Here is a 22029-nt window from a genome sequence, read left to right as displayed (position 1 = left end):
TTGTGTATTGCTTCAGGGTCCTCCTCCCTATGTTAACGGTGCCTGCAGTGTACGCTACTTCGATGATGCAGGGTACTCAAGATCTAATGGTAAGTATGAGGCTGCAGGTACGGCTTTGTCTACGAGCTAAGGCGCCGCTATTCGCCGGTGAACGCTGTGCGCATTCTAAGCAGTCGGCATTTGGATGGTCGCCATGATTTCGCACGATGCACGTTGGGTCGCTGGAAGGAACGACCAAGGTCGCGTGTGGTGATGAGTAAAAGCATGCATCGTGGTGGTCAAAGACAGGGACAGTGCATTGACCGCCACGTGCGCTAACGATGCTAGGAGGGAAAGCCGCGATTCTGATCCACACAAAATTAACTACTGCCCCTCCATCATCACGTCCCGCACAAGCTGCACAAGCCCGACGAGGCGCAAAATCGAGGGAAAAAGCACGCGTGCCTTTATCCTGACACAGTCCCTCCCGCCAATTCTTACCCCAACGCGCTGCTTGCGGGTGCAAAGACAGCAGGAATCTCGCCCGAACCCCCACTGCCCTTTCTCACCGCACCCACCCGCCGTCTTGCTTAGGCCATCCCAGACCACCGCAGACGTTGACGCACATTCGCAACCATGGACGTTGCCGGCCTGCGGGACCGGATCCAGGCGACGCTTGACGCGAACGCCGCCATCAGACAGCAAGCCGAGCTCGATCTCAAGCATGTGCGTGTTGAATGCCGGAATGCTGCCTGCGAGACGGAAAACTGATAGACATATAGGCCGAAGAAAAGCCAGGCTTTGTCGATGGTCTGCTGAACGTCCTCGAGCAGGAACAGAACAACGCCGTGCGCCTGTCGAGTAAGGATGCGCCTGCTTTTGTCCCCGTAGGCCCTGGTTACTAACCTATATCCACAGCCGTCGTCTACCTCAAGAACCGCGTCTCCAAGGGCTGGTCGCCTGCCGAGGAATACAGCCAGGCCATCCCCATACCAGAAGAGGAGAAGGCCGCCTTCCGCAGTCGCCTCGTCCCTGTCCTCGTCGCCTCCCCGCCACAAGTGCGCATACAGCTCATTCCTACCCTCCAAAAGATACTCGCATACGATTTCCCCGCCAAATGGCCCGACTTCCTCGACATCACTGTACAACTGCTGAACGCGGGAAACATCGAGTCAGTCTTCGCCGGTGTCCAGTGCCTGCTAGCGATATGCAAAATCTACAGATTCAAGTCGGGCGAGAACCGGGCAGACTTCGACAAGATCGTCGCCATGACATTCCCCCAGCTGCTCAACATCGGTAACTCGCTAGCTGGCGAGACGAGTCTAGAGGCTGGAGAAATATTACGGACGGTGCTCAAGGTGTACAAGCATGCCATCTACGTACGATCCAGCAAACACAACATGTGGTCGGCAGCTAACAAGACCGCAGTTCGACCTCCCCGCATCCCTCCGCGAGCAGCAAGTCATGGTTGGTTGGTGTACACTCTTCTTGACCGTCGTCGGCAAGGAACCCCCGGAGACGTCTCTCCCCGAAGATCTCGACGATCGGGAAATAAACCACTGGTGGAAGGCGAAGAAGTGGTCGTACGCGAACTTGAACAGACTGTTCGTCAGGTACGCGACACGATACTGCACGCATCAAGCTGGCTCGGCTAACAGGGAACAGGTACGGCAACCCGTCCGCGCTCGGCAAGAACAACGAGATCGACTACACCGAAGTAGCCAAGACCTTCATCACGAACTTCGCTCCCGAGATCCTCAAGGTCTACCTCCAGCAGGTCGAGAAGTGGGTCGGGAAGCAAGTCTGGCTGTCAAAGGCCAGCTTGTACTACACACTCAACTTCCTCGACGAGTGCGTCAAGCCCAAGTCCATGTGGACTCTTCTCAAGCCACACACCGACAACCTCATCGCGCATCTCATCTTCCCAGTACTGTGCCAGTCGGACGAGGACATTGAGCTTTTCGAGGAAGAGCCACAAGAATACCTGCACCGGAAGCTGAACTTCTACGAGGACGTAACCGCACCCGATGTCGCAGCGACAAACTTCCTTGTCACACTCACGAAGAGCCGTCGTAAGCAGACGTTCACCGTGTTGAACTTTGTAAACGAGGTCGTCAACCGGTACGAGGCCGCCCCCGACAATGAGAAGAACCCACGAGAAAAGGAGGGTGCTCTGCGCATGATTGGCACACTCTCTGGTGTCATACTGGGAAAGAAGAGCCCGATCGCAGACCAGGTTGAATACTTCTTTGTCCGCCATGTCTTCCCCGAGTTCCGCAGCCCCCACGGTTTCCTTCGTGCGCGCGCATGCGACACGCTTGAGAAGTTCGAACAGCTCGATTTCAAGGACCCGAACAACCTCATCATCATCTACCGCAACATTCTCGAATCCATGGCCGACCCGACCCTCCCAGTCCGTGTCGCCGCTGCTCTGTCACTGCAGCCTCTCATCCGCCACGATGTCATTCGCACCAATATGAAGCAAAACATTCCCCAGGTCATGCAGCAACTCCTGAAGCTCGCCAACGAAGTCGATGTCGATGCGCTCGCAAACGTTATGGAGGACTTCGTCGAGGTCTTCGCCCCGGAACTTACACCCTTCGCTGTAGCGCTCAGCGAACAATTGCGTGACACCTACCTGCGTATTGTGCGGGAGTTGGTATCAAGGAACCAAGAGAAGGGCGAAGACAGCGAGTACGGCGACTTCCTTGATGAGAAGAGTATCACCGCGCTTGGTGTATTGCAGACGATTGGAACTCTTATCCTTACGCTCGAGAGCACTCCCGACGTCCTCCTGCATCTAGAGACCATTCTTATGCCTGTCATCACCATCACGCTCGAGAACAAACTCTATGGTACTTGACCCCGAAACTCAATCCTTCATCTCATATACTAATCCGATCACAGATCTATACAATGAGGTCTTTGAGATCATTGACAGCTGTACCTTCGCCGCCAAGAGCATTTCCGCCACCATGTGGCAAGCGTTTGAGCTAATACATCGGACGTTCAAGGCTGGTGCCGAGCTATATCTAGAGGGTATGCGCGATCTTCCCTGCAAACCACGATAATTTTGCTGACCATGTATAGACATGCTTCCCGCGCTCGAGAACTTCGTCAACTACGGTACCCCAACTTTGATCCAGAACCGGTCATACCTCGATGCCATTGTCGACATGGTCAGAACAATCTTCAAGGACGACAAGGTTGGCGGCGTTGATCGCATCTGCGGTTGCAAGCTGGCTGAGATCATCATGCTCAACATGCGTGGCCATGTTGATGACTACGTCCCGGAGTTCATTGGACTTACCATGCATGTCCTGATGAACGATGAACCTAAAGTTAAATCCTTGAGGATACATCTCATGGAAGTGGTCATCAACTCCATCTACTACAACCCTGCCCTGGCACTGCACGTACTGGAGACGAACGGTTGGACGAATAAGTTTTTCAGTCTCTGGTTCTCGAGCATCGACAACTTCACCCGAGTTCACGACAAGAAGCTGTGCATCTCCGCAATCTGCTCCCTCCTTACCCTATCAGCCCAGAATGTCCCTGTCAGTGTACAGCAAGGCTGGCCACGTCTATTGCAGGGTGTTACCCGGTTGTTCCAAACCCTCCCCGCAGCCTTGAAAAGTGAGTTTGCATTCTGAGTCATCCCACTCGCAATGACTAACAAGTGTACAGACCGTGAGGAAGCCAAGAAGGAAGACACCTTTGACTACTCCGCCGAATTCGAAGAAGAGGAAGACGAGGAGTGGGAACAAGAAGCCGACTGGAACAACGAGGCGGACGAGACTGAGGATGTCAAGGACGAGAGTGCCGCTTACCTGGATTTCCTTAACGAGGAGGCAAGTTCAGCATTTCTGATGTTCAAAGTTGCAAGCTGACCAAAACAGGCGCAAAAGTTCAGTTCGCTCGACGATGATGACGACGATGAGCTAGAAGAGGAGAGTCTCCTCGAGACACCGCTTGACAAAGTGGAGCCATATGGCATGTTCAAGCACGCATTGCTCCGTAAGTACTGCTCATCGAGTTACGCTAGAGCTCATACTGATCGTACTCAGGTCTTCAACAGGAGCAGCCCGCGCTTTACGAGAACCTCACCAAGAACCTCAGCGCAGAGGAGCAACAAGTGGTTCAGGGTGCTGTTCACCAAGCCGACATTATCGCCCAAGTCCACGCCGAAGCTCAAGCAGCTGCTGCCAACGGCCAGCCAGGCTTACCGCAGCAGTAGAGTTGCTCCATCGATAGCATGGCCTTCATCCTCCAGGAGTTTGCTGATCGAGCATGGGTCGCTCAAAACGCCACCCCAACAATCGCCCCAGATGCTTCTGGAGAAGCATGGCTCAAGGACGTAGCCACAAGGTTGTCTCATCCATGTTGGGACGATGTACAACTATATGGCAAAGAACTACTTGGAGCTCCGGCAAACACCACTCGGCGCACTTACAAGACCGAAAGGAGGAGGTACCACAAGTTATCTGTGGAGGGAGCTGTGCGACAGTTCAAAGAAGGGGCAAACTAAACACTGTGGAGCCTACATCGAGGCCAGATTTTTCAATTTGCATGTTTTATCTCAGTGTAGTCTGCAAACCTGTTAAGTCTCTTCTTGGTCAGGTGGGCCTACGTAGTAGCTGGACCCCCCCCCCTCCTTTTCTTTTAGCGAGCATTTTGGCGTTTTGATTCTTGCTGGGAAGAAGTTTTGGAACCGGAGGTCTGCTCCGGTGATAGTTGATGGAGGTGGTGTAGTTATGGCGTTGGTTTGGTTGGTACGAATGTTATGAAAAGAGGAGGACGATATCCACGAGAGGCACCATTGCTTTGGAATGAAATCATGTATGTGTGATGAGGTTGTTGCAAGGCCCATAGGCCACAATAGATAGTGTTTCCTCTTATAGGAGCAGATTATGTAAATCCGTTACCTTAATATGAGACTACTACCCCGTATGAGGCCGAGACTGAACAGGTGTCCTGTATCCAATGTCCAATCGTTCGATCATGTCAGTTCTGGTACGGTTTCCGCGGTACCATCTCCGTCGTGAGTTCGTGATCATGTGCTCGACGGTACCTTGGGTGTTTCTTCGCTACTATGAAGCCCTCTCCTGGCCACGTCGCGATTGCGCAGGCAGCAGCGAGCACAAAAGCAAAACCGAGTGTCTTCAATACACTGGATGACACGAATACTCCAGGCAATGTTGTATATCTTCTCGCATAGCTCTTGCCTGCTCCTTTATCCATCATCCTCATCTTCCTCATCTGAAGCTCCTCCATCATCACATACCCAACCACCCAAAGTACCACTCAAAGTCATTGCAATCAGATCATCACGAGACGAACGCGCACACAAGAAGCTCCTCCATCTTATCACTTCACTGCAACGCGAATTTCGTAATCGCCAGTGACAATCTGTACGCCAGATTGGCGAGTCGCTGTTGCCCTGCCGATCGCGAGGGAAAGTCGCGGCGCGCGCGCTATCGATAAGCCACGGGCTGGAACTATGACGCTTGTTTGATTATCGCAACCCGAAACGTGGTAACAAGCATCGCGCCCGCAGCCTCACTCGCACAACACCTATTGCTGCCTCGAAACAATTCCTCATCCCTACGCGACTCTCGAATCTCGCGACTATCTCTCCGGTCGATCTTTCCCCTTTCCTGCGACTACGCCTGGTTGAGAAGCGTGAACTAGTGAGGCACACGATTGCGCGCGCAGGAAACTAGATATGTCGCGTCCGACTGTTAGCAAGGCGAGGACGGAGTATCCGATATTCGCTGCTAATTTTGCGAGCAACAGGCCTGGGGTCCTCGTTGTAGGAGGTATGTTATCCTCATGCCGACATCGCCAACAAGACTGACTCGAACACAGGTGGTGGGGGTGTGAGTACCGACTCTATATCAAGACGCGATTGATACGCCTACTGACCACTTCTCATATCAGGCTGGACGATCCGGTGTCAAGAACCAAATCACAGCATTCGACTTCACCTCACGAGCGCCGACTGTACAACCATTCGCAGAAATCGAAGCGAGCAAGGATGACTCGATAACGTGTTTGGATAACCTGTCTACAAAAGATGGCCTCATCTTGTTCGCTGGAAACAACAGCAGTGAGAATGACCGGCTAAAGGGTAATAATGAACATCTGAGGGCATTCGAGCTGAAGTATTCGAATATTGCTGAAAAAAGAGATGGAAACGTTGAGTACCTCAGCAAGACAAAGCTCTTCACTGCACCACAATCGAGTTCCGCAAGAAAGGAAGCCTACCAACGTATCGTGAAACTCTCGAAACCACAACGATCGAACTCGAATACACCCAGCAGACGGATCGGAGCGATCGCATCAAGTCTTGGAGACGATAACGAGGTCGTGATCTTTACTGCTACATCTACGAGACCTACGGATCAGGACATAATAGGGCGGATCAGTTTACACAACGGCCAGGAAGCGAACGATTTGGACCTTTGGACACAAGAAGAAGGGAAATATCAGCTAGCTTACGTCACCGATTCGGAAGTCTTTGTGCAGGCTGTCAACTGGGATTTCGACACGAAGAAGTCCAAGGGGAAGAATGAGCACAGGAAGCTCTATACGATACCGCACATCGAGAAGGGCGCGAGGAGTAAGCTGCGGTGTGTACGATGGCTCTCGCCGAAACACTTGCTACTTCTGAAGAATAAGCCTGGCAGAACTGGTGTTGAGTTGCTTCTTATTCATATTTACGAAGAAGGCCCGGCGAGTGTCGTTTTGCGGAAAACACTGCCTAAGCATGTCAAAGCAGCTACAGACATGGACGTCAGCTTGCTAAATGCAGATAAGGATGGCGCCTATCAAATTGCGATTGCGATCGCAGCGATTGACATATCCTTGACGGTGTATACGATGGACTACCATGGACCTGCCAGAGATTCTCTGAGCTCGTTTCACGCATTCAACAGCTATGATAACGTAAGCGTAAAGACACCAGAAGAGTCCTACACATACTAACGAAAGCAGGTTCACGAGGTGCAAATGACTAAGGTTGTCTTTTCGCCATTCTACAAGCCCGAAGTGCCAGCTGGTCGTCAAGCGCCACCCCAGTATCTGCGTCTGGCGAGTACGTCTTTGGGAAACACAATCAGCGTGGAAACCTTCCAATTACAGGACATCGGATCGCGCTATGTCCTCCAGACGGCGCGTTCGAGAAACATGTTTACAGCAGCAACCTATCTCGTGATTGCGATGGTAGTCGCGGTGGCCGCTCTCCTGATTCAGTCACTCATAGATCCAGAGGGCAACCTTACCAAAGGCATACTTCCCGCCAGTCTGCAAAATGCAGCAAGCCAGCACAAGACGTTTGGTGAGACATTGCGCGAGAAACGCCACAACGCTGTCCTCAACAATGCGGACTCACCGGTAGTCAAGACATCCCATCGGATTGCCGACCTACTACATCTCCACCTCCCTCACGTTCTCACCGACACCAAGCCATCTGAGCCATCCGGTCAACAAAAGGCGCTCGTCATACATCACGACCCCGAATCTGACGGTACGCTCAGCACTGAGGTTCATGCTGGAGACGAGGATGTCCTGAAGAAGCACGCCTCTGCGAGAAAGTGGGAAGAGCTCAGCCACGAAGAGAAGAGCCAATGGAAGGAGAAGCTGAGTGATGCGGGTATGTGGGCTGTGGGTGAGGGCGAGACTATCTTGAAGTCCATATTTTTCGGACAGATCGGTGGAGTCATTGGCCATGTTGCGGAGGGTGTATTGGCTGGCTAAGACGTGTCACGGTGAAAGAACGACCGCCCAATAGCCACGGATAGCTGCTTATATGGGCTTCATAGCAAGTGATACCTAATTCCTACTACCTGACATTATGGAACTCTATCAACGTGACGGTGCTCGGTGAACGGATGTGTATTATGTTCAGCGGGAAGTGTCTCTAACACTGGAGTGTTATTGGATCATGATGTGCACAACATCGACGCCGGTACTTTGCATATACGAAAACAAGTGCAATAGATAGCATGTGGTGTGATTGACCCAAACTTTTACCTTTGATCGTGCAATAGGCCTGGCCACACTCACCCGTTATCCTCACCGCGTTGCTAATCACGGGCGCGTTGGCTTGTGTTGCGGATCCCCGGTGTGCGCTTTGGGTTAGCTCCCGAGGCTCGCGTGAGGTCCATGCGCTAGTCCGCGTTCGTGACATACGGCTGCAGCGTCCAGTAACTTTGGCAACACCAATTGTCCCCACGCGCCCCTCTACCACACTCTTTTCACTCCTTTTCATGGATGGAGTGAGACCACAAACTCTTGCTGCGAAAGGCTTCCGTTGAAGCAGTCAAGATGTCGCAGCAGGGTCCCCTTTCGGCCAACCTGGACCGTATAGTCCACGACCTACGGTCAAAGTGAGCTCTATGAAGTACAACGATTGCGACAGGCGGCTGACAAATTAAGAAATGACGAGACGCGACAGCGAGCAGCAACTGCGCTGCGACAGCAGGTTGAATCGGCGCATCGAGGTGAGAGATAACGCGAAGCACCCCGCCCAAGCTACGGGAAACTGATGTTGTGCAGAACTCGCGCCCAACGTCTTCACCACATTCAACAATGAAGTCTACACCAAGATCTCGGGCCTCATCGTCACTGGTACCGACTCAAACGAACGCATCGGCGGCATCCACGCGCTCAACGCCCTGATCGACTTCCGCGGCGACGATGCGGGCCAGAAGACGACGCGGTTCGCCTCATACCTTCGGGCGGTAATGCGGGGTCAGGACATCACAGCCATGGTGGTCGCGGCCAAGGCCCTGGGACGACTCGCGAAGCCCGGCGGTACACTCACGGCGGAGCTGGTGGAAGCAGAGGTCAAGGGCGCATTGGAGTGGCTGCAGCTGGAGCGCCTGGAGAATAGACGCTTCGCCGCTGTCCTCATCCTGCGGGAACTTGCCAAGAACTCACCTACGCTCATGTACCAATGGATTGCGCAGATCTTCGAGGTCATCTGGGTCGCCCTACGAGATCCAAAGGTCCTCATACGGGAGTCCGCCGCAGAAGCGATCAGCGCCTGCTTCGAGATCATATCCCCCCGCGACTCGCAGATGCGCCAGCTCTGGTTCGGAAAGGTCTACGACGAGATCCTACGCGGCTTTACCATCAACACGAACGAAGCGATTCACGGTTCGCTCCTCACCATGAAGGAGCTACTCGACAAGAGCGCCATGTTCATGAACGACCAGAAGTACAAGGAGACGGTTGAGCAGGTATTAAAGTACCGGGAGCACCGCGATGCGCTCGTACGGAGGGAGGTGGTGCTCATCATACCCATCCTCGCTGGTTATTCGCCAACCGAGTTTGCGACCAAGTACCTACACCAGTGCATGCTACATCTCCAGGGTCTCATTAGGAAGGACCGCGACAGGGACAAGGCATTCGTCGCCATTGGACAGATCGCAAACGCGGTCGGAGTCGCCATATCACCATACTTGGAGGGTATCCTAGGCTTCATCCAGGAAGGTCTCATTGCGAAGGCTCGGAACAAGGCTGCTATCAACGAAGCACCGATCTTCCAATGTCTCAGCATGGTCGCGGCCGCGGTTGGTCAGGCACTCACCAAGTCTGTGGAGCGATTACTGGACCCCATTTTCTCCTGCGGCTTGAGTGACGCGCTTTTCCAAGCTCTTGTGGACATGGCGCATTACGTGCCACCATCACGCCCTATGATCCAAGAAAAGCTCTTGGATCTTCTCAGCCAGATCCTTGCTGGACGACACTTCCTACCCCTCGGCAGTCCTTTCCAAATCTCACAACCTCCACAGATATGGACACGCGATCACAAGGACCCTCAGATCATCCCCCAGCGAGAAGCAGAAATCGCACTGGCACTACACACACTCGGTAGTTTTGACTTCACAGGCCACGTGCTGAACGAGTTCGTCCGCGATGTTGCTATCCGTTACGTCGAAGCCGATAACGCTGAGATCCGGAAGCGCGCCGCCCTGACGTGCTGTCAGCTTTTCGTCAAGGACCCTATTGTTCATCAGACTAGTACTCATGCGACAAAGGTGGTGGGCGACATCATCGAGAAGCTCTTGACTGTCGGTGTAGGCGATGTTGAACCCGACATCCGGTGGGATGTCCTCATGGCACTGGATGCGCGTTTCGACCGTCATCTCGGAAAGGCAGACAACGTCCGCACTCTGTTCCTCGCTCTCAATGACGAGGTCTTTGCTATTCGAGAGGCGGCCATGTCTATCATTGGTCGCCTGACGGCCGTCAACCCCGCCTACGTCTTTCCTTCCTTGCGCAAGGTCTTACTTCAGCTGCTGACTGAGGTCAACTACGCCAATAGCCCTCGCAGCAAGGAAGAGAGCGCCAAGTTGATTAGTAGTCTAGTCGGCGCCGCGGACAGCCTTATCAAACCCCTGATAGATCCCATTGTTGAGGTTCTGCTGCCCAAGTGCAAAGACTCAAACCCCGAGGTTGCTTCAACAACGCTCAAAGCTATTGGCGACCTTGCCACAGTCGGTGGCGAAGGTATGGTCAAATACATCAAGGATCTCATGCCAGTCATCCTAGACTTTATGCAAGATCAGACATCGGATGCTAAGCGTTTCTCCGCTCTGAAAGCTCTCGGACAGCTGGCGACAAATGCCGGCTATGTCATAGAGCCGTACAGGGAATATCCAGAGCTGATGAACATTCTGATGAGCATCGTCAAGACGGAACCGGAAGGTGAACTCAGAAGGGAAACTGTTAGGCTCATGGGTACCCTTGGAGCACTGGATCCAGACGAGTACCAGAAGATCATGGAACAGTCACCCGACAAGCATCTCATCCTGGAAGCGCAGGCTATCACTGATGTCTCGCTCATCATGCAGGGCACGACCCCCTCGAATGAGGAGTACTATCCGACGATCGTCATCAGCACGCTCATGGGACTACTTAAGGATCCGTCTCTTGTGCAGTATCACACTGCAATTGTCGAAGCTGTCATGAACATCTACGCGACAATGGGATTGAAGTGCGTTCCTTTCCTCAGCCAAGTTGTACCTGGCTTCCTTCACGTCATCCGATCAACGCCAGCTGGACGCTCGGAAGGCTACTTCAACCAGCTTAGCCAGCTTGTTCGAATTGTTCGCCAACACATCCGACCCTACCTGCCCAGCATCCTTGCGACAATCAAGGAGTACTGGAGTAGCAGTCCGCAGCTACAGGCGACCATTCTTTCTCTGATCGAAGCTATTGCCCGCTCGCTGGAAGGCGAGTTCAAAGTCTATCTGGCTGATGTTCTGCCTCTCATGTTGAGCGTTCTTGATTCCGACCAGACCGGCAAGCGGTTACCATCAGAGCGCGTGCTGCATGCGTTCCTCATCTTCGGCTCAAGCGCGGAAGAGTACATGCATCTCATCATTCCGGTCATGGTCACAATGTTCGACAAGCCAGGACAGCCCATTCAGATCCGGAGACATGCCATCGAAACACTAGGACGGTTATCGAAGCAAGTGAACGTCTCCGAGTTCGCTGCGCGTATCGTGCACCCCCTCTGCCGAGTACTTTCTGGTAGTGAACCAACGCTCAAGCAGACCGCGCTTGAGACGCTTTGCGCACTCATCTTCCAGCTTGGCCCAGATTACATCCACTTCGTACCGACGGTCAACAAGATTCTCATCGCGCACAAGGTACCCCATGAGAACTACGGACGCATCGTATCAAAGTTGCAGAAGGGTGAGCCGCTACCTCAAGATCTCAGTCCAGATGAGCGATACGGCGAAGACGATGAAGACTTGAACCCTGCGGAGATCCTCACTAAGAAGTTGGCGGTCAACCAGCAGCATCTTAAGCAGGCCTGGGAGGCTTCTAACAAGACCACCAAGGAAGACTGGATCGAATGGATGCGAAGGTTCAGTGTTGAGCTTCTCCGAGAGTCGCCACAGCAGGCACTACGCGCCTGCACACCACTCGGCAGCGTTTACAACCCCATCGCACGCACTTTGTTCAACTCAGCGTTCGTCTCATGTTGGACTGAGCTTTACGATCAGTATCAAGAAGAGCTCGTTCGATCCATCGAGACCGCTCTCACGTCGCCTAACATCCCACCTGAGATTCTGCAAGTCCTACTCAACTTGGCAGAATTCATGGAGCATGACGACAAAGCCCTACCCATCGATGTGCGGATACTTGGTATGTATGCTGGAAAGTGCCATGCTTTCGCCAAGGCGTTGCACTACAAGGAGCTCGAGTTCAACGCGGAACAGAATTCCAGCGCTGTAGAAGCCCTTATCAGTATCAACAACCAGCTACAGCAGACCGATGCGGCCTTCGGTATCTTGCGTAAGGCGCAAAACTACGCAGATGTAGAGTTGAAAGAGACTTGGTTCGAAAAGTTGCAAAAATGGGACGAAGCGCTTGCTGCATACCAGAGGCGTGAGCTCGAAGAACCAGACTCTTTCGACGTCACTATGGGCAAGATGCGCTGCTTGCATGCTCTGGGCGAGTGGGACCTGCTGTCCAGCTTGTCAAAGGAGAAGTGGGCCAACGCGACGCAGGAGTATCGTAAGGCGATAGCACCGCTTGCTGCGACGGCCGCCTGGGGTCTGGGTAAATTTGCAGATATGGACAACTACCTCGGTGTCATGAAGGAACAGTCGCCCGACCGCGCTTTCTTCGCCTCTATTCTCAACATCCACAACAACCGTTTCGAGATTGCTGTCGACGAGATCGCCAAGGCTAGGAAGGGCCTCGACACAGAGTTGAGCTCGCTTCTAGGAGAATCTTACCAGCGCGCCTACTTGCCGATGATTCGTGTGCAGATGCTGGCAGAGCTCGAGGAGATCATGCAGTACAAGCAGAACGAGGGCAATCTTGAGAAGCAGCGCAGCATGCGCAAGACTTGGATGAAGCGACTTAGAGGGCTGCAACCGAACCCAGAAGTCTGGCAGCGCATGATCAAGGTCCGACAGCTCGTTATCTCACCAAAGGAGGGTACCGATATGTGGATCAAGTACACCAACCTTTGCCGCAAGAGCAACAGGATGAACCTCGCGAACAAGGCGCTACAGAAGTTGCTCGACATTGAGAGTACCGGCGACAGCACTGTGGTTGAGTTTGTTCGCAACAACGCGCATGAGATCTCGCACCCAGTCGCATACACGACCTACAAGTACATGTGGGCCGATCAAAACTTCAAGCAGGAGGCTCTTGATAGTATGAAGGACTTCACCGGGCGACTATCTGAGGATCTCGCGATGCGAACTCGGGCTGCGGCGAATCCCATGATGGGGCAAAACGGAATGAACGGTATGTCCAATGGTCAGCACATGTTCACAAACATAAACCCTTTCGCTGCCACCAATGGACACAGCGGAATCAATGGTATGAATGGTTCAAGCATGCTGAACGGGTCATCGATAGGCGCTTCGCCTACTGAACTGGCCGAAAGCCATCGCCTGCTCGCCAAATGCTACCTTAAGCAAGGTGACTGGCAGCAAGAGCTACAAGACGGCGAGTGGGAGCACGAGTTCGTTCACGAAATCTTAGCGGCATATGCGGCTGCTACACGCTACAACAAGGACTGGTACAAGGCCTGGCACGCGTGGGCACTCGCCAACTTCGAAGTCATCAACTCCATCACATCCAAGTCTGACCGGGAGGCCACTGAAGTGCCTAATAACATCATTCACGACCACGTCATCCCGGCTATCCAGGGCTTCTTCAAGTCAATCGCACTGTCTTCAACTAGTTCGTTGCAGGACACGCTCAGGTTGCTTACCCTGTGGTTTAGCTATGGTGGCCGAGAAGGCGTCAATCGCACTATCACTGAGGGTACAAAGTCTGTACCTATCGATACATGGCTCGAGGTCATTCCGCAATTGCTTGCTAGGATCAACCAGCCCAACGCAGTTGTCAGACAATCAATTCATCAGCTGCTCATCGAAGTCGGCAAGGCGCATCCTCAGGCTTTGGTCTTCCCGTTGACTGTCTCGATGAAGTCAGACGTGTCGCGACGTCAGCGATCCGCCAAGGAGCTCATGGAAGCGATGCGCGAGCACTCGCCAAAGCTGGTCGAGCAAGCCGATCTCGTGAGTCACGAACTTATTCGTATTGCTGTACTATGGCACGAGCAATGGCACGAGGGTCTTGAGGAAGCCAGTAGGCTCTACTTTGGCGACCACAACATCGACGGCATGTTCGCTACTCTTGCGCCGCTCCATGCGATGCTCGACAAGGGACCCGAGACTCTACGCGAAATCTCGTTCATTCAATCATTCGGCCGCGAACTTCAAGAAGCCCGGGACTGGTGTAATACATTCAGGACATCCGGTGAAATAGGCGACCTCAATCAGGCATGGGATCTCTACTACCAGGTGTTCCGCAAGATTGCTCGCCAACTGCCGTCCTTGATGACGCTCGAATTGCAGTATGTCTCGCCAAAACTTAAGGATGCGCATGATCTTGAGCTTGCTGTTCCTGGAACGTACCAGGTTGGCAAGCCGGTCATTCGGATCATCTCGTTCGACCCTGTTGCATCCGTCATTCAGTCCAAGCAGCGACCCAGGAAGCTGGAAATGCGCGGAAGCGACGGGAAAGCACACACTCATGTTCTCAAGGGCCATGAAGACATTCGTCAAGACGAGCGTGTCATGCAACTCTTCGGTCTCTGCAACACCCTGCTCTCCAACGATGTGGAGTCTCGTAAGCGACATCTTAATATCCAAAGCTACGCCGCGGTCCCGCTTAGTACGCAATCCGGTCTGCTTGGTTGGGTCCCTAACAGCGACACTCTACATGTCCTCATCCGCGAGTATCGTGATAGTAGAAAGATTCTCCTCAACATTGAGCACCGCATCATGCTGCAGATGGCGCCTGATTACGACTGCCTTACGCTTATGCAAAAGGTCGAAGTCTTCGGCTACGCGCTCGATAACACAACAGGTCAGGATCTCTACCGCGTCTTGTGGCTCAAGTCCAAATCCTCAGAAGCCTGGCTCGACCGCCGCACAAACTACACGCGTTCGCTCGCCGTCATGTCCATGGTCGGTTACATCCTGGGTCTCGGCGATCGCCACCCTAGTAACTTGATGCTGGACCGGGTCACCGGCAACATCATCCACATTGATTTCGGCGACTGTTTCGAAGTAGCCATGCACCGGGAGAAGTACCCTGAACGCGTACCCTTCCGGCTCACGCGCATGTTGACGTATGCCATGGAAGTCAGTAATATCGAGGGTAGCTACCGGACGACTTGCGAGCATGTCATGCGCGTGTTGAGGAGTAACAAGGAGAGTGTCATGGCTGTGCTTGAAGCTGTAAGTTCTTTCCTTACCCCATATTCACAGACTTCGATTTACTAACGACCCGAACAGTTCATCCACGACCCCCTCCTAACCTGGCGCCTCAACCACCGCGACACCTCCCCCCCCGAACCAAACTACCCCTCCGAACGCCGCCAATCCATCATGGTCGCCGACCCTGCAAACCCCAACCCCAACGACCCTCACCAGATGCCCAGCATCGTCGGTCGCCCCCGCCACCGCTCCTCCATTGCTCCTCCCCAAAACAACGACGTCGATGCAAAGGAGGTGCAGAATGCGCGCGCGCTCCAGGTTCTCAGCCGTATTAAGGAGAAGTTGACGGGTAAGGACTTTGGCAAGGGCGAGGAGTTGAGGACGGAGATGCAGGTTGATCGGCTGATTAAGGAGGCGACGAATTTGGAAAATCTTTGTCAGCATTATATTGGGTGGTGTAGTTTTTGGTAGGCTGTTCGTTCTTGACATGACTTCATGGAGAGAGTTGGACGAGTGGTTTCATGGTTGGGTGTTCATTGGTAGCATTAGCGTTAGCATGGCATGGTTTGATATGGGCGTGGAGTTATAGGTCTTTCCATGGGCGAGTTTCGTGTACTATTACGAGAACCTTCTCTTTCAACCCAGCGGCATTGCACTGGTGCTTTTGGTGTTGAGGGATGTGTAACGTGTGGGGTTAATGATGAATTGCTGATTCTTCATGCTGAGGTCCAATCGTTGAGTGTGATTGTGTGGGTGGTTTGCAGTGATGTTGGACGTGAGTGAGATAGTACAGATGTTGGTATGTAGTGACTATAAGTCAAGTGTCTTGCACGTCGCTAAGACATCATGGAGTTGAGGGAATGTGGCTAACATATTGAAAACGTAGGGCGACGTGGTACATGTCATGCACCCCGCTCGCATGACAGAACGGGAGGTGAATATACTACAAGTCATACACGTCGCCAAGATGTCAGAAAAGGTAGGTGGGTATGCTCCGCACTCGTCATGCACATAGCTAAGAGATCAAAACGATAGGCGCATAATACGCTACCTTTAGTATCTTACCCTTGCCGTGTTTGCCGCCCAAGACGCCTCAGGGTCTGACTAGCCAATCCACCAGCTACGGTGATGTCTACATGAACTACTGGCCGTGCATAAAGGGTCTTTTGTGACGTTGCTTTACGTGGGGACACGCGTAGAAGGATTCGAAAGAACAGGTCCAGGTGCTGTTAAGAGTCGGTAAGAAGTTCATTGCCGAAGTGGAACGTGATTTGTGGATATAAAAGCATGGTTGCGTGTGCCTGAGAGGATACAGAGAGCGCGTAAGATCTAGATCCTCTCAGTGTGTAGCGCTTGTAGGACGGGTTCTTTTCTTTCTTGCCAGCTGCCGTGCTTGCCAGTACCCAGGCGGAACAACGGCAGATGGTGGAATGTGTTGCCAGCTGTACGGGTACGGTGTATTAGACGAGGACTGATTCAGAAATGTGTATGCCGATTGTTGTCCGCGGTCGTATGTACAACGCAAATTTCTCGGCGTTCGACAGATGTACCCTCTTCGACGGGTAAAAGTGGAGTAGATTACCGTCCTTAGCTTGGTGTTGTGTCACCACGTTCCATGCCAGTAACGTTTACGAACGGTCTGGACATCATGTCAGGGTAAAATGCTGCAGAATGTTTGACACTGCACTTCGACTGTAAGCCATTGACAAAACGATTACACATTCAAGAGTACATCATTGGATCCAACCCCCAGCCTATGTGCATTCGGGTACATGTCTCCATACGTCACGGTTCCGGACTAAGAACCGGCATGTAGCTAACGGCCTCCGCAGTGTAGTCGCAATCGAAGATGCCGTTCTTGCCAGCCCCGTTGCACGTGACAGAACAGAGATATCATAGAGAGATCTTCAGCCGTCATAACCGTAAGATCTACACCAGAACAGGCAAGAAACAGTGTTTCAAAAGCAACGGGTGAACTTGGAAGTTCACGGTCCCGCGCGCTGTTGCCCTGGGGGGTGTTTGCTAGTGAGCCTGGATGTCGTTTCCCGACAGAGACTTTCGGCACAATTACAGCAGTGATGACTCCTATATACAGCATGAACGAACTGAAATTGTAGAAGTGCTTATGTTGGGCCACTTGATGTTTTGAAATTTGGTGTTGGGCAGTAGTTCTCGGCCGGGTCGGCCCCTGGCCAGCTGAAACGTCAGAACCTCCGAGAACCCACTGGCACGTCAAATCCTTATCATGGAGGACAACTATTCCCGCCAGTAACGCGGAGGGAACGGGTGTAGAACACACTTACACAGCGATGGTGACGGTAACCTGCAGGTGGAACTTCTGAAACGCTTGGGTTTGCTCTTGAGTTATGTTCCGCTTTGCCGCTAACAACGCGTCTTCCAAGGGCACCGGCTAGATAGCCGAGATGGTGTGGCCGCTATGGCCATGTCTACGCAGTTTTGCTGGCCTCTGGTTTGTCGCGACTGGAAGTGCGGCAGATCGACGGGGTGGGGGGGCTGGTCAAAAACTGTTGTAGCGGTGCTCTTATGGGAGGCGCGTGCAGGTACATAGGGTTTCTTATCGCCGGGCTTTTTTGTTTCAGAATTCAGCAGTTCATCAGAGTGTTCTTTTTTGTGCAGTTTTTTCTTGTGTTTAGCGTCGAGCCAAAGATCTGGACACGTGCTGAAGCAAAAAGGGGTGGACATCATTGCGTCATTGCTGAACCACAATTTCCGACTGCCAATTCGCTCGCCCCGCATGTACCGCTGCGGCTTGACCTTGGCATCATGAACCGCAACACGCAGAATCTCGCGATAGGCCGCTTGCCTACTAACGACAGCTTTCCGCCTTTCTCCAGCGTCGTCCACAGACCAGCGTCGAGTTCTTCTACCGCCTCCGTGTCGAGTGCAGAGGAGAGACTGCAATGGCGCTCTCATCCGAATGTCGCGACGCCGCATCCGGATCCGACGAACCAGAATCCCTTCGATGATCCCAACCTCACCTTGGCAACGCCCCTGAGCCGCGATGAGCCCGAAGGCCTTGCCAACGACGTGCAGAAGCAGATTAAGCGCGAAGAGGAAGAGATAGAGTACCACGGCGACGAGAATGAGAGGACCGACACAAACTCTACGGAGAAGACTGACGATTCCATACGCGAGAACCCGGCGGTGTTAGCTACTGTAACCAGCAGAAGTACAAAGCGCAGCGCTCGAAATGGAGACGTACCGGAGAAGAGGACGAAGCTGAGCTTCAAGGAGCGGATACGGCATTTCACCTGGACCTGGTTCTGTCTTACCATGGCCACTGGCGGTATCGCCAACGTTCTGTATACCGTCCCATTCCGCTTCCGCGGCATCTACGCGCTTGGCTGTATCTTCTTCATCCTCAACATCGTTCTGTTCTTGTTCAACGTCGCTATGATCTCTTGCCGGTTCTACTTCTATCCGCGGACGTTCAAGGCCTCCTTTTTGCATCCTACAGAATCACTGTTTATTCCTGCCGCCATTGTCAGCTTTGGTATCATCCTGATCAATATCAGTCAGTTTGGAGTTGACATGGCTGGGGTGGGAGAGTGGTTGGAGCGATGCATGATTGTCTTGTTCTGGATGGACTGCGGTCTTGCTGTCTGCTTCTCAATCGGCATCTACCTGCTCATGTTCGTTTCTCTCTCACATCGTATGCTGACAGGTATGCTAACAATTTCAGGTGGTCCACCACAACTTTCACCATCTCTCAAATGACGCCTATTTGGATCTTCCCGGCATACCCTTTGCTCATCATCGGACCTCACGCTGGTAACCTTGCACCCAAGGTTGAAGATCCAACCATTTCCCTCACTATCATCCTGACTGGATATGTCATCCAAGGCATAGGCTTCCTCGTATCGCTCATGATCTACGCCGCCTTCATTTACCGTCTCATGACGCAGAAGCTTCCCAAGGAATCTCTTCGTCCGGGTATGTTCATTTCCGTCGGTCCGTCCGGCTTTACCATCGCCGGCGTCATCATGATGGGCCAAGAGCTCCCGAAGACCGTACCTAGCGACTTCATGGGCGAAGGCAACGGCGAGCTCGCAGGCAAGGTCGGCATGATTTGCGCAAATTACATGGGACTATGGCTCTGGGGTCTCGCACTGTGGTTCTTCTTCGTCAGCGTCGGTGCGCATTGGTCCTGTGCTAGGCGAGGAAAGATGGACTTCGCAATGACATGGTACTCCTTCATCTTCCCCAACACAGCCCTCACAACATCCACCTTCGCCATCGCCCGCGCCCTCAACGACAACAGAGCTATCGCCCTCATTGGCTGCGCAATGACCATCGCCCTCGTCATGATGTGGTTCTTCGTCATCTTCATGAACGTACGCGCTGTTCTCATTCACCAGATTCTGTGGCCAGAGAAGCAAGAGGATAGAACCGAAGGCGGATGGAAACAACAAAGTGCGGAAGAACAGCAGAGGAGGCAAAGAGAGAGGGAGTTGGCTGACGGTGGTGAGAGTATGAGAGGCAGGGCGTGGAGTCGTGCGAGAACGACGCTGACGAGGTCTGATCCTACGACTACGGCTATGCCGACGCTTGAGAGGTCGCAGACTGATATTGGGGCGAGGAGGAGGGGATGGAGCTTTAGGAGGTAGAGGCGATGGCGTGTTGGTGTGTGTGGAGAGGGTGAAAAGTATGAGAAGTTTGTTATCTGCATAGAGTTTGTCGTCGATACCCCTTAGAGCGATGCTTTGGTCGAGCGTTAGTATTAGTTTTCGGTAGATATGTATGTTAATTAGATGTTCTCTTCGGAAACCCGCATTACATTTGGCCTGAGTGTATGACTTGCTGGCAATTCATTCCCACTCGCGTAATGCCAGTAGAAAATTCAAGACTGCAACATGATGCTATTGGTGTATAGCAATTTCAGGTCTACTCTGTCGAAGTGTTCCAGCACTTGAGAGCTGCGAGTCGGGTGCGTTGGGGCTAGACCGAATCTAGTTAAAAGCCTGGGCACCTCCGAACACACGCACGCGAGTTCGTCGCGTCCCTACGTCGCACACGGCAACTTCTACGCGTGCATTCTGCTCGTCTTCATCTCTGCAAATATAAGATACACTCTCCATTGCGTTTATCACTATATTCATGTCTTTCAACATGCTGTACGCCACATTTTGTACTCACCTTGGGGCCTGTCAGGCTGTAGGGGGCGAAGCAGCGCCCATCGGACGCAGGCCAATCACTCATGCATGATGGCACTGATGACATGACCTGGCACGGCGGTCAGACTCAGCCTCCTCTCTCAATCTTTACTGCGACAGGCCACTTCTCTCGTCGCCATCTTCCGGCCTACCTTTGCGTATACATCCTCCTGCTCTGCGAAGATGGACCTCGAAAGGGAACAGGGCAGCCTGCACGGTATTCGAAGCACGCCCGCTGCCAAGCGACAACTTGGCCAAATGAACCTCGAGCACTCGTCGCAGGCCTACGATAATCGAGTAGTATCGAAGATGAATCCCCCAAGGCGTCTCCGAGATGTTTATCCTTCAAACGCCGATGATCGACCCAACGTATCTGGACCCTCTTCGATTGATCACGAATACCCGCAAATCTCTGAGCACTATTTTGACCCAGATCCTCGAGTTGGAACGATTGACCTGAGTCATGTTCCCAGAGTGCCGGGAAAATACAGACCTAGTAGTGGCATCCTCACTAAACTCGATGACGATAAGCATACCAGCATTCCCAGTCAGCTGCAGCTAGCAGCTGAGGAAAACGCCAGACCGGCGAATTTCCTCAACGTGCAGATCCCGGCCTCATACGTCACAGCTGAATCCATCCAAAATGAGGACCAAAGCAACAATGAACCAACATATCAACACATGCGTATGCTTGGCCATGGAGGAAGCGCAAGCGTGGAGCAAGTCCTCGATCTCGTCACGGGCTCGGTGTTTGCACGAAAGATTATCAGAAACGTCTATTCTCGTAATGTTGAGGACGCGAAACGAAAGCTTCTCAACGAAATTCGGATCATGCAACGCTTGCCCCATCATCACATTGTTAGGGTACACTCAACTCGTATCGAGGGGAGAGAGCTCACTATGATCCTCGACCCGGCTGCGGATGGTGGAGATCTGGCAAATTATTTGCAGAACTATCGCGACCAAGGCTTCCACTCGCTCGGCGAGGACATCAGCAAGGAGAATGCACGTCAGAATCGCGTTCTGCGTAGATCATTCGGCTGTTTAGCCTCCGCTCTGGATTTCATTCATCGTCAAACTGTCAGACACAAAGATATCAAGCCGCAAAACATATTGATCCACAAGGGAAAGGTCATGTATACCGACTTCGGCCTCTCGTACGATTTCGGGGTTACCGGGCGAAGCACGACCACTGGTAATCCACAAGGTATCACTAGGAGATACTGCGCACCGGAAGTGGCCGAGTGGGGGAGAAGGAATACCAAATCGGATGTATTTTCTCTTGGGTGTGTGTTCATCGAGATGGTTCTGGCGCTGGAGAATGATGCCTCCTATGACCAGATTTACGAAGGGAATTTCCAAGAGATTGTGCGGTCTTTTCCAGGTCGTTTATCGCTGCCATCTTTCGATTTGGAGGACGATTGGGGGATCAACGATGCCATTCAGGAGATGATGCGGACTGACTCTACATCGAGGCCTTCGGCTTCCAGGGTCACCGACATGATCCTCCAAAATGATCCTGGTCGGCAGATTCACTGTTCAAGGTGTCAGACAGCGTATTGGAATGCAAACTGAGTCTAGACAACCGCGATAGCCCTGTTTTAGGT

At 52.8% G+C, this 22029-nt stretch overlaps 6 protein-coding genes across 6 annotated transcripts; 5 read left to right on the top strand and 1 right to left on the bottom strand.

Annotated features, from left to right (window-relative positions):
* Positions 1-535: 535 nt before the first annotated feature.
* On the top strand, positions 536-4398 carry BKA58DRAFT_54100 (armadillo-type protein). Its single transcript, XM_046175489.1, has 10 exons — positions 536-705; positions 762-840; positions 898-1358; positions 1408-1592; positions 1645-2834; positions 2887-3018; positions 3070-3615; positions 3667-3830; positions 3879-3996; positions 4047-4398. Exons 1-10 carry the CDS (start codon positions 616-618, stop codon positions 4214-4216), a joined length of 3135 nt encoding a protein of 1044 aa, XP_046020983.1. The 5' UTR covers positions 536-615; the 3' UTR covers positions 4217-4398.
* Positions 4399-4937: 539 nt separating this feature from the next.
* Positions 4938-5456, bottom strand: BKA58DRAFT_393633 (uncharacterized protein). Its single transcript, XM_046171107.1, has one exon. The coding sequence runs from the start codon at positions 5254-5256 to the stop codon at positions 4984-4986; it is 273 nt and encodes a 90-aa protein (XP_046020982.1). The 5' UTR covers positions 5257-5456; the 3' UTR covers positions 4938-4983.
* Positions 5457-5488: 32 nt separating this feature from the next.
* BKA58DRAFT_54110 (uncharacterized protein) lies at positions 5489-7819 on the top strand. The gene is made up of 4 exons (XM_046175490.1): positions 5489-5798; positions 5848-5858; positions 5920-6927; positions 6976-7819. The coding sequence occupies exons 1-4, from the start codon at positions 5705-5707 to the stop codon at positions 7735-7737; spliced, it is 1875 nt and encodes a 624-aa protein (XP_046020981.1). The 5' UTR covers positions 5489-5704; the 3' UTR covers positions 7738-7819.
* A 392-nt stretch (positions 7820-8211) lies between these two features.
* On the top strand, positions 8212-15802 carry BKA58DRAFT_54088 (armadillo-type protein). The gene is made up of 4 exons (XM_046175488.1): positions 8212-8369; positions 8419-8483; positions 8539-15269; positions 15327-15802. The coding sequence occupies exons 1-4, from the start codon at positions 8308-8310 to the stop codon at positions 15717-15719; spliced, it is 7251 nt and encodes a 2416-aa protein (XP_046020980.1). The 5' UTR covers positions 8212-8307; the 3' UTR covers positions 15720-15802.
* Positions 15803-17847: 2045 nt separating this feature from the next.
* On the top strand, positions 17848-20033 carry BKA58DRAFT_369293 (voltage-dependent anion channel-domain-containing protein). Its single transcript, XM_046168960.1, has 2 exons — positions 17848-18901; positions 18952-20033. The coding sequence occupies exons 1-2, from the start codon at positions 18033-18035 to the stop codon at positions 19874-19876; spliced, it is 1794 nt and encodes a 597-aa protein (XP_046020979.1). The 5' UTR covers positions 17848-18032; the 3' UTR covers positions 19877-20033.
* Positions 20034-21094: 1061 nt separating this feature from the next.
* Positions 21095-21802, top strand: BKA58DRAFT_299458 (kinase-like domain-containing protein; the record flags this gene model as incomplete). The annotated part of the gene is made up of 1 exon (XM_046166907.1): positions 21095-21802. A coding segment is annotated over one exon (708 nt), but the record flags the coding sequence as incomplete, so codon positions are not given.
* Between the last annotated feature and the right edge of the window lie 227 nt (positions 21803-22029).

This window comes from Alternaria rosae (assembly GCF_020736505.1).
Source record: "Alternaria rosae strain MPI-PUGE-AT-0040 chromosome Unknown BKA58scaffold_11, whole genome shotgun sequence".
NCBI lineage: Eukaryota > Fungi > Ascomycota > Dothideomycetes > Pleosporales > Pleosporaceae > Alternaria > Alternaria rosae.
Note: the sequence above shows the minus strand (reverse complement) of the source record. Positions and strands in the feature narration are given on the sequence as shown.